At 43.1% G+C, this 12,660-nt stretch overlaps 1 protein-coding gene across 1 annotated transcript in view; it reads left to right on the top strand.

Annotated features, from left to right (window-relative positions):
* The window catches only part of mslnb (mesothelin b), a gene marked incomplete in the record, with an annotated part of 183,184 nt that overhangs the window by 146,524 nt on the left and 24,000 nt on the right, over positions 1 to 12,660 (top strand). The window contains 7 exon segments of the mRNA XM_071354003.1: positions 1,496 to 1,666; positions 1,864 to 2,013; positions 3,977 to 4,026; positions 5,555 to 5,684; positions 6,911 to 6,996; positions 8,327 to 8,456; positions 12,274 to 12,464. Of these exon segments, the coding sequence (XP_071210104.1) occupies positions 1,496 to 1,666; positions 1,864 to 2,013; positions 3,977 to 4,026; positions 5,555 to 5,684; positions 6,911 to 6,996; positions 8,327 to 8,456; positions 12,274 to 12,464 (908 nt within the window).

Genomic DNA, 12,660 nt, shown 5'->3' with positions numbered 1-12,660 from the left:
CCTAGTACTGGTTGTTGTTGTGGTAGTTAGTTAATCACCTAGTACTGGTTGTTGTTGTGGTAGTTAGTTTATCACCTAGTACTGGTTGTTGTTGTGGTAGTTAGTTACTCACCTAGTACTGGTTGTTGTTGTGGTAGTTAGTTAATCACCTAGTACTGGTTGTTGTTGCTGGTAGTTAGTTAATCACCTAGTACTGGTTGTTGTTGTGGTAGTTTATCACCTAGTACTGGTTGTTGTTGTGGTAGTTAGTTAATCACCTAGTACTGGTTGTTGTTGTGGTAGTTAGTTAATCACCTAGTACTGGTTGTTGTTGTGGTAGTTAGTTAATCACCTAGTACTGGTTGTTGTTGTGGTAGTTAGTTTATCACCTAGTACTAGTTGTTGTTGCTGGTAGTTAGTTTATCACTTAGTACTGGTTGTTGTTGTGGTAGTTAGTTTATCACCTAGTACTGGTTGTTGTTGTGGTAGTTAGTTTATCACCTAGTACTGGTTGTTGTTGCTGGTAGTTAGTTTATCACCTAGTACTGGTTGTTGTTGCTGGTAGTTAGTTAATCACCTAGTACTGGTTGTTGTTGTGGTAGTTAGTTAATCACCTAGTACTGGTTGTTGTTGTGGTAGTTTATCACCTAGTACTGGTTGTTATTGTGGTAGTTAGTTTATCACCTAGTACTGGTTGTTGTTGTGGTAGTTAGTTAATCACTTAGTACTGGTTGTTGTTGTGGTAGTTAGTTAATCACCTAGTACTGGTTGTTGTTGTGGTAGTTTATCACCTAGTACTGGTTGTTATTGTGGTAGTTAATCACCTAGTACTGGTTGTTGTTGCTGGTAGTTAGTTAATCACCTAGTACTGGTTGTTATTGTGGTAGTTAATCACCTAGTACTGGTTGTTGTTGCTGGTAGTTAGTTAATCACCTAGTACTGGTTGTTGTTGTGGTAGTTAGTTAATCACCTAGTACTGGTTGTTGTTGTGGTAGTTTATCACCTAGTACTGGTTGTTGTTGTGGTAGTTAGTTTATCACCTAGTACTGGTTGTTGTTGTGGTAGTTAGTTAATCACCTAGTACTGGTTGTTGTTGTGGTAGTTTATCACCTAGTACTGGTTGTTGTTGTGGTAGTTAGTTAATCACCTAGTACTGGTTGTTGTTGCTGGTAGTTAGTTAATCACCTAGTACTGGTTGTTGTTGTGGTAGTTAGTTAATCACCTAGTACTGGTTGTTGTTGTGGTAGTTTATCACCTAGTACTGGTTGTTGTTGTGGTAGGTAGTTAATCACCTAGTACTGGTTGTTATTGCTGGTAGGTAGTTAATCACCTAGTACTGGTTGTTGTTGCTGGTAGTGCCACAGCAGGTTGTGCTGTATTTTGATAATATCATCGAATTTGTACTTTAATCATTATTCTGTAGTCATTTTCTTCCTTTTCATCAGATTACATTTCCTTCCTTCCGTTGTTTCATTTACTCATCCGTGTTGTCGTTTTCATCTCTTCTTCCTGTCAGATCAACAGCGCGTCCACCTTGACAGCGCTGGGTTCCCTGGTGACCGGTGTTCCCTCGGCAACCTTAGGCAGCATCAACGGCACGGAGCTCCTCTACGCGTCCCAGAATCCCACATTCATAACATACATGCAGACCGCCCCGACCATCTTAATCCAGACTTTCGTCACTCAGGTACCGTGTCGCAGTTAAAGTCTTCCTCACTTAACCTTTTGGTTCCTACTGTGAGAACTCTTGAGTATTTCCAGTTAATTCTATAGCGGTGATAAACATTTCTTAGCTGAATGCTTGTAATATGGATGGATGAAAGGATGGATGTTTGACTGACCGACCGACAAACTGATTGATTGGTGTCTGTTCTCCCCATACAGTTGATCACAGTGAACCCTGACCCAGACAGTATTCTCCAGAACGTCCCAGACAGCATGGCCACTGAGATCCCCAGGTCCCGGCTGCAGGGCTTCTCTCAGAGCAGTGTGGTGGTGGAGAAACTGAACAGGAAGACATGGAGACACGAACAGGTGACGGGGATCACACATGCACACGCAGACACACCCAGAAAACACACACACACACGCACGCACGCACGCACGCACGCACGCACGCACGCACGCACACACACACACACACACACACACACACACACACACACACACACACACACACACAGTGAACACACACACACACACACAGTTAACACACAGTGAACACACACAGTGAACACACACAGTGAACACACAGTGAACACACACAGTGAACACACACAGTGAACACAGACAGTGAACACACAGTGAACACACACACACACACACACACACACACACACACACACACACACACACACACACACACACACACACACACACACACACAGTGAACACACACAGTGAACACACACAGTGAACACACACAGTGAACACACAGTGAACACAGACAGTGAACACACACACACACACACAGTGAACACACACAGTGAACACACACACACACACACACACACACACACACACACACACACAGTGAACACACACACACACACACACACACACACACACACACACACACACACACACACACACACACACACACACACACACACACACACACACACACACAGTGAACAAACTCACACTGTGAACACACACACAATATGAACACACACACACAGTGAACACACACACTCAGTGAACACACACACACACACACAGTGAACACACACAGTGAACACACACAGTGAACACAGACCGTGAACACACACACACACACACACAGTTAACACACACACACAGTGAACACACTGTGAACACACACACAGTGAACACACAGTGAACACACACAGTGAACACACACTGTGAACACACACACAGTGAACACACACAGTGAACACAGACCGTGAACACACACACACACACACACAGTTAACACACATACACAGTGAACAAACTGTGAACACACACACAGTGAACACACACAGTGAACACACACAGTGAACACAGACCGTGAACACACACACACACACACACAGTTAACACACATACACAGTGAACAAACTGTGAACACACACACAGTGAACACACACAGTGAACACAGACAGTGAACACACACACACACACAGTGAACACACACAGTGAACACACACAGTGAACACAGACCGTGAACACACACACACACACACACAGTTAACACACACACACAGTGAACACACTGTGAACACACACACAGGGAACACACAGTGAACACACACAGTGAACACACACTGTGAACACACACACAGTGAACACACACAGTGAACACAGACCGTGAACACACACACACACACACACAGTTAACACACATACACAGTGAACAAACTGTGAACACACACACAGTGAACACACACAGTGAACACACACAGTGAACACAGACCGTGAACACACACACACACACACACAGTTAACACACATACACAGTGAACAAACTGTGAACACACACACAGTGAACACACACAGTGAACACAGACAGTGAACACACACACACACACAGTGAACACACACAGTGAACACACACACACACACACACACACACACACACACACACACACACACACACACACACACACACACACACACACACACACACAGTGAACACACACAGTGAACACACACACACAGTGAACACACACAGTGAACACACACACACACACACACACACACACACACACACACACACACACACACACACACACACACACACACACACACACACACACAGTGAACACACACAGTGAACACACACAGTGAACACACACATTGAACACACACAGTGAACACACACATTGAACACACACAGTGAACACACACAGTGAACACACACAGTGAACACACACAGTGAACACACACATTGAACACACACAGTGAACACACACAGTGAACACACACAGTGAACACACACAGTGAACACACACATTGAATTTAAGAAACTATAATACTGTTCTTTTATTTTCAGGCGGTGTTGTTCTTTGACACAGTGGCTCTAGGAATTGACAACTCCGACAAGTGAGTCTGGAAACATCTGCATTTTGTGATGTACAGTATATATATACAGTGCATTCGGAAAATATTTACATAAGTATTCAGACCCTTTACTCAGTACTTTGTTGAAGCACCTTTGGCAGCGATTACAGCCTCGAGTCCTATTAGGTAGGACGCTACAAGCTTGGCACACCTGTATTTGGGGAGCTTCTCCCATTCTTCTCTGCAGACTCTCAAGCTCTGTCAGGTTGGATGGGGAGCGTAGCTGCACAGCTATTTTCAGGTCTCCTGAGATGTTAGATCGGGTTCAAGTCTGGGCTCTGGCTGGGCCACTCAAGGACATTCAGAGACTTGTCCCAAAGCCTCTCCTGCATTGTCTTGGCTGTGTGCTTAGGGATGTTGTCCTGTTGGAAGGTGAACCTTCGCCCCAGTCTGAGGTCCTGAATGCTCTGAAGCAGGTTTTCATCAAGGATCTCTCTGTACTTTGCTCCGTTCATCTTTCCCTTGATCCTGACTAGTCTCCCAGAACCTGCCGCTGAAAAACATCCCCACAGCATGATGCTGCCACCACCATGCTTCACCTTAGGCATGGTGCCAGGTTTCCTCCAGATGTGACGCTTGGCATTCAGGACAAAGATTTCCATCTTGGTTTCATCAGACCAGAGAATCTTGTTTCACATGGTCTGACAGTCTTTAGGTGCCTTTTGGCAAACTCATGTGCCTTTTACTGAGGAGTGGCTTCTGTCTGGCCACTCTACCTTAAAGACCTGATTGGTGGAGTGCTGCAGAGATGGTTGTCCTTCAGGAAGGTTCTCCCATCTCCACAGAGGAAATCTGAAGCTCTGCCAGAGTGACCATCGATTACTCAGTTTGGCCGGGCGGCCAGGTCTAGGAAGAGTCTGGTGGTTCCAAACTTCTTCCATTTAAGAATGATGGAGGCCACTGTGTTCTTGGGGACCCACAATGCTGCAGAAATGTTTTGGTACCCTTCCCCAGATCTGTGCCTCGACACAATCCTGTCTCGGAGCTCTACGGACAATTCCTTCGAACTCATGGCTTGGTTTTTGCTCTGACATGCACTGTCTACTGGGACCTTATATAGACAGGTGTGTGCCTTCCCAAATCATGTTCAATCAATTGATTTTACCACAGGTGGACTCCAATCAAGTTGTAGAAACATCTCAAGGATGATCAATGGAAACAGAATGCACCTGAGCTCATTTTCGAGTCTCATAGCAAAGGGTCTGAATACTTATGTAAATACGGTATTTCTGTTTTGTATTTGTAATACATTTGCAAAAATGTCTAAAAACCTGCTTTTGCTTTGTCATTATGGGGTATTGTGTGTATATATAAAAAAATATATATAATTATGTAATCCATTTTTGTTGATTGTGTGTGGTCTCTGTTCAATTTCTCTCAGTTGAATGGTTATTTATTTTCAATTATTGTGTGCGTGCGTGTGCGTGCGTGCGTGTGTGTGCGTGTGTGTGTGCGTGTGCGTGTGCGTGTGTGTGTGTGTGTGTGCGTGTGCGTGTGTGTGTGTGTCCAGTATGTCCTCCAGCGTGCTCCAGGGCTTCACCTGCACCAGAGTGACCAGTATGACCACAACCAAGATCAAGAACCTGGTCAAGGCCTGCAGGAGGAAGGGCAGCAACAGGGTCGCACTGAGAGAGACTCAGGTCAGATACCTGCTGATGTTGTTTTTTCGTTGTTGTTGTCGTACTCAAAGAGCTACAGGTCAGCCTCTCATCACCAAGCTTAATACCAGCTGTTGTTGTTGTTGTACTCAAAGAGCTACAGGTCAGCCTCTCATCACCAAGCTTAATACCAGCTGTTGTTGTCGTTGTCGTACTCAAAGAGACACAGGTCAGCCTCTCATCACCAAGCTTAATACCAGCTGTTGTTGTTGTCGTACTCAAAGAGCTACAGGTCAGCCTCTCATCACCAAGCTTAATACCAGCTGTTGTTGTCGTACTCAAAGAGCTACAGGTCAGCCTCTCATCACCAAGCTTAATACCAGCTGTTGTTGTCGTTGTCGTACTCAAAGAGACACAGGTCAGCCTCTCATCACCAAGCTTAATACCAGCTGTTGTTGTCGTACTCAAAGAGCTACAGGTCAGCCTCTCATCACCAAGCTTAATACCAGCTGTTGTTGTCGTTGTCGTACTCAAAGAGACACAGGTCAGCCTCTCATCACCAAGCTTAATACCAGCTGTTGTTGTTGTCGTACTCAAAGAGCTACAGGTCAGCCTCTCATCACCAAGCTTAATACCAGCTGTTGTTGTTGTTGTCGTACTCAAAGAGCTACAGGTCAGCCTCTCATCACCAAGCTTAATACCAGCTGTTGTTGTTGTCGTACTCAAAGAGCTACAGGTCAGCCTCTCATCACCAAGCTTAATACCAGCTGTTGTTGTTGTCGTACTCAAAGAGCTACAGGTCAGCCTCTCATCACCAAGCTTAATACCAGCTGTTGTTGTTGTTGTCGTACTCAAAGAGCTACAGGTCAGCCTCTCATCACCAAGCTTAATACCAGCTGTTGTTGTCGTACTCAAAGAGCTACAGGTCAGCCTCTCATCACCAAGCTTAATACTAGCTGTTGTTGTCGTACTCAAAGAGCTACAGGTCAGCCTCTCATCACCAAGCTTAATACCAGCTGTTGTTGTCGTACTCAAAGAGCTACAGGTCAGCCTCTCATCACCAAGCTTAATACTAGCTGTTGTTGTCGTACTCAAAGAGCTACAGGTCAGCCTCTCATCACCAAGCTTAATACCAGCTGTTGTTGTTGTTGCTGAGGTCGGTATTGTTGGATTCCAACAGTTGTTTGAGAAGTCAACATATGCAAGGGATTATTAATTTGATAAATAATCATAATAATAATATGATTACATGTTTGTGTGACCCACAGTTGACCTGCATGTACAACTACATCAAGGAAGAGACAGACGTCACCAGCTACAACCTCTATCCTCCTGACATGCTGCTTTACTACGAGTGAGTACCGCATGTCATACATTCAATCAACCAATCAACCAACCAACCAATAAATCAATTAACCAATCAATCAACCAATCAACCAATCAATCAATCAACCAATCAACCAATCAACCAACCAACCAATAAATCAATTAACCAATCAATCAACCAATCAATCAACCATCAACCAACCAATAAATCAATTAACCAATCAACCAATCAACCATTCAATAAATCAACTAATAAATCAACTAATCAACCAATCAATCAACCAATCAACCAACCAATAAATAAATGAACCAATCAACCAATCAACCATTCAATAAATCAACTAATAAATCAACTAATAAACCAACTAATCAATCAACCAAACAATAAATAAATGAACCAATCAACCAATCAATAAATAAATGAACCAATCAACCAATAAATCAATTAACCACTCAAGCAATCAACCAATAGATACATTAACCACTCAACCAATCAACCAATAAATACATTAACCAATCAACCAATCAACCAATAAATACATTAACCAATCAACCAATCAACCAATAAATACATTAACCAATCAACCAATCAACCAATCAACTAATCAACCAATCAACTAATCAACCAATCAACTAATCAACCAATCAACTAATCAATAAATGAATCAATGCAAATACTGTTGGACAATACTGTTGGACATCTCTCTGTTTACTGATGAATACAACTGGTTAATTAAGTTACTGCTGAATACAACTGGTTAATTAAGTTACTGCTGAATACAACTGGTTAATTAAGTTACTGATGAATACAACTGGTTAATTAAGTTACTGCTGAATACAACTGGTTAATTAAGTTACTGATGAATACAACTGGTTATTAAGTTACTGATTAATACAACTGGTTAATGAAGTTACTGATGAATAAAACTGGTTAATTAAGTTACTGATTAATACAACTGGTTATTAAGTTACTGATTAATACAACTGGTTATTTAAGTTACTGATGAATACAACTGGTTAATGAAGTTACTGAGTTTAAAACTGGTTTATTAAGTTATTGATTAATAAAACTGGTTAATTAAGTTACTGATTAATAAAACTATTTTGGTTACTGATGAATAAAACTGGTTAATTAAGTTACTGATTAATAAAACTGGTTTATTAAGTTACTGATGAATAAAAATGGTTTATTAAGTTACTGATTAATAAAACTGGTTATTTAAGTTACTGTTGAATAAAACTGGAAAATTAAGTTACCGATGAATGAAACGGGTTAATACTGTTGAATAGAGCCAGATGTATTTGTTTATTTATATTGTATGTATATAAATGTGTTATATTGTATTTGACGTCTGCAGCTACAGTAAGGTTTCTCAGGACACCTGTAAGGACTACTTCAGGGAGCTGGGAGACGCAGACTTCTCCGTGTTCTCCGACGCTCTCAGCTTCAAACGCACAGCCCTGGTTAACAATGCCAAGACCTGCCTGGTGAGTCACAACACTGTCACACAACATGGATGTGGTCCAAATGAAACCCCTATTCCCTTAATAGTGCACTACCTTTGACCGGGCCCATCGGTCTCTGGTCTCAGTAGTGCACTATAAAGCTACATCCTCCATCCATTGCTTTCTGCAAGGCAGTAAAGGCCGATTGAAGCTCTGGAATGAACCTGGTTAACCCTGGGGACCATAGCAACAATGGCATCTGAAAGAGCCTGGTTAACCCTGGGGACCATAGCAACAGTGTCATCTGAAAGAGCCTGGTTAACCCTGGGGGCCATAGCAACAGTCATCTGAAAGAGCCTGGTTAACCCTGGGGACCATAGCAACAGTGTCATCTGAAAGAGCCTGGTTAACCCTGGGGGCCATAGCAACAGTGGCATCTGAAAGAGCCTGGTTAACCCTGGGGGCCATAGCAACAGTGTCATCTGAAAGAGCCTGGTTAACCCTGGGGGCCATAGCAACAGTGTCATCTGAAAGAGCCTGGTTAACCCTGGGGACCATAGCAACAGTGTCATCTGAAAGAGCCTGGTTAACCCTGGGGGACCATAGCAACAGTGGCATCTGAAAGAGCCTGGTTAACCCTGGGGGCCATAGCAACAGTGGCATCTGAAAGAGCCTGGTTAACCCTGGGGACCATAGCAACAGTGGCATCTGAAAGAGCCTGGTTAACCCTGGGGACCATAGCAACAGTGTCATCTGAATGAACCTGGTTAACCCTGGGGACCATAGCAACAGTGTCATCTGAAAGAGCCTGGTTAACCCTGGGGGCCATAGCAACAGGGTCATCTGAAAGAGCCTGGTTAACCCTGGGGACCATAGCAACAGTAGCATCTGAAAGAGTCTGGTTAACCCTGGGGGCCATAGCAACAGTGTCATCTGAAAGAGCCTGGTTAACCCTGGGGGCCATAGCAACAGTGTCATCTGAAAGAGCCTGGTTAACCCTGGGGGCCATAGCAACAGTGTCATCTGAAAGAGGCTGGTTAACCCTGGGGGCCATAGCAACAGTAGCATCTGAAAGAGCCTGGTTAACCCTGGGGACCATAGCAACAGTGTCATCTGAAAGAGCCTGGTTAACCCTGGGGGACCATAGCAACAGTGGCATCTGAAAGAGGCTGGTTAACCCTGGGGGCCATAGCAACAGTGTCATCTGAAAGAGCCTGGTTAACCTTGGGAACCATAGCAACAGTGTCATCTGAAAGAGGCTGGTTAACCCTGGGGGGCCATAGCAACAGTTATCTTCATACAGGTGTGTATAAAAAAAAAAATGCAGAGAACAAAAAATGGCCAATCACATGATGCTTGACGACTTAAGACAATTAGTAACAAGTGGTCAACTGTCTCGAAGGCCTCCCATAGGTCAATAAACAGGACAGAACTGTGCTTCTCCTTATCCATACCTTTTACCACATCATTTAACACCAAGGTTGCAGCAGAGATGGTGCTATGACCCGGCTTGGAACCAGACTGGTTCATTGAAACAGTTTTAGAAACTTCAGAGTGTTTTCTATCCAAATCGAGTAATAATATGCATATCTTAGCTTCTGGGCATGAGTAGCAGGCAGTTTACTCTGGGCACCTTATTCATCCAAGCTACTCAATACTGCCCCCCAGCCATAAGAAGTTTTAAGAAGAAATTGTTATTTACAACGACAGCCTATCGGGGAAGCAGTGGGTTAACTGCCTTGTTCAGGGCAGTTACCTTGTGAGCTCAGGGATTCGATCCAGCAACCTTTCGGTTACTGGTCCAACGCTCTAACCACTAGGCTACCTGCCACCCCATATTGTTTTAAAGGGGACAAGCTTCTCTGTCACAGATAGAAAAATAGATGAGAACAACTGTAGAGCTAAACTGAGGTTCAGAGACACAGCAGGTGGAGAAATGTTCCTGCCCAGGATCCATCTTGTAACCTGTTGTCCTTTTAGGTAGAGGAACCTTTCTCTTGTAGCCTGTTGTCCTTTTAGGTAGAGGAACCTTTCTCTTGTAACCTGGTGTCCTTTTAGGTAGAGGAACCTTTCTCTTGTAGCCTGGTGTCCTTTTAGGTAGAGGAACCTTTCTCTTGTAACCTGGTGTCCTTTTAGGTAGAGGAACCTTTCTCTTGTAGCCTGGTGTCCTTTTAGGTAGAGGAACCTTTCTCTTGTAGCCTGGTGTCCTTTTAGGTAGAGGAACCTTTCTCTTGTAGCCTGGTGTCCTTTTAGGTAGAGGAACCTTTCTCTTGTAGCCTGGTGTCCTTTTAGGTAGAGGAACCTTTCTCTTGTAACCTGTTGTCCTTTTAGGTAGAGGAACCTTTCTCTTGTAGCCTGTTGTCCTTTTAGGTAGAGGAACCTTTCTCTTGTAACCTGGTGTCCTTTTAGGTAGAGGAACCTTTCTCTTGTAACCTGGTGTCCTTTTAGGTAGAGGAACCTTTCTCTTGTAGCCTGGTGTCCTTTTAGGTAGAGGAACCTTTCTCTTGTAACCTGGTGTCCTTTTAGGTAGAGGAACCTTTCTCTTGTAACCTGTTGTCCTTTTAGGTAGAGGAACCTTTCTCTTGTAGCCTGGTGTCCTTTTAGGTAGAGGAACCTTTCTCTTGTAGCCTGGTGTCCTTTTAGGTAGAGGAACCTTTCTCTTGTAGCCTGGTGTCCTTTTAGGTAGAGGAACCTTTCTCTTGTAGCCTGGTGTCCTTTTAGGTAGAGGAACCTTTCTCTTGTTGCCTGGTGTCCTTTTAGGTAGAGGAACCTTTCTCTTGTAGCCTGGTGTCCTTTTAGGTAGAGGAACCTTTCTCTTGTAGCCTGGTGTCCTTTTAGGTAGAGGAACCTTTCTCTTGTAGCCTGTTGTCCTTTTAGGTAGAGGAACCTTTCTCTTGTAGCCTGGTGTCCTTTTAGGTAGAGGAACCTTTCTCTTGTAGCCTGGTGTCCTTTTAGGTAGAGGAACCTTTCTCTTGTAGCCTGGTGTCCTTTTAGGTAGAGGAACCTTTCTCTTGTAGCCTGGTGTCCTTTTAGGTAGAGGAACCTTTCTCTTGTAGCCTGGTGTCCTTTTAGGTAGAGGAACCTTTCTCTTGTAGCCTGGTGTCCTTTTAGGTAGAGGAACCTTTCTCTTGTTTCTAGAAAATACAATGATTTTCACACATGATTACTGAGTATTGTTTTAAATGTATTTCAATTTAGGACCAGCTTTAAATGACGTTCAGCTTATAATGGCGTCATAAAGCCTTTTATAATGCCTTTATAGGCACTACATAAATGTGTTACAAAGCATCTATAACCATATGTCATGCTTTATAAAGGGTTCATAAATGTGGCATAACTGTGTGACATAAAACCCCATGTCAAATGTGACATAACCCACTATGTCGAAATATTATATAAACATGGGCTTTATGAAGGCTTTATGAAGCTTTATGAAGGCTTTACGAAGGCTTTATGATGGCTTTATGATGGCTTTATGAAGCTTTATGAAGGCTTTATAAGCTGCACTTAATTTAAAGTGGGACCTGAATTTATTACATTTTCATCTTACTGTGTCTATTTAACTGTCAACTCTGTTACAATATAGAATGACAATATAGAATGGCAATATAGAATGACAATATAGAATGGCAGTATAGAATGACAATATATAAATGACAATATAGAATGACAATATATAAATGACAATATAGAATGACAATATATAAATGACAATATAGAATGACAATATATAAATGACAATATAGAATGACAATATAGAATGAGAATATATAAATGCTCATGATATGAACTTACATTTGATGTGATCTGACTGGAAGTCGTGATGTCAGTGGTGTGTCGTGTCCATCTGTCCCTGCAGGGTATCAGCGGCACGGTCCTGAGCAGTGACAACCTGCAGGTCCTAGGTAACATGGTGTGTGTTCTGGACGGTCCCTACATCCAGAACTCTGACCAGCTCATCCTGCAGAAACTACAGAACTGTAATGACCTCACAGACGAACAGGTGGCTGCCATAGAAACGCTGTTGACGTCTGGGAAAACACAGTATGGGTAAGTCAACGTGGAAACATGGAAATAAACAAACGCATCTGACTGACTGACTGACTGACTGGTCTGAAACTAACTGACTGACTGACTGGTCTGAAACTGACTGACTGACTGGTCTGAAACTGACTGACTGACTGGGCTGAAACTGTATAGTTGAGTCTGTACTGTGTGAGTTACCTGTCAACAGTATAGTTGAGTG

Source organism: Salvelinus alpinus, chromosome 2, assembly GCF_045679555.1.
Source record: "Salvelinus alpinus chromosome 2, SLU_Salpinus.1, whole genome shotgun sequence".
NCBI classification, from domain to species: domain Eukaryota; kingdom Metazoa; phylum Chordata; class Actinopteri; order Salmoniformes; family Salmonidae; genus Salvelinus; species Salvelinus alpinus.
Note: the sequence above shows the minus strand (reverse complement) of the source record. Positions and strands in the feature narration are given on the sequence as shown.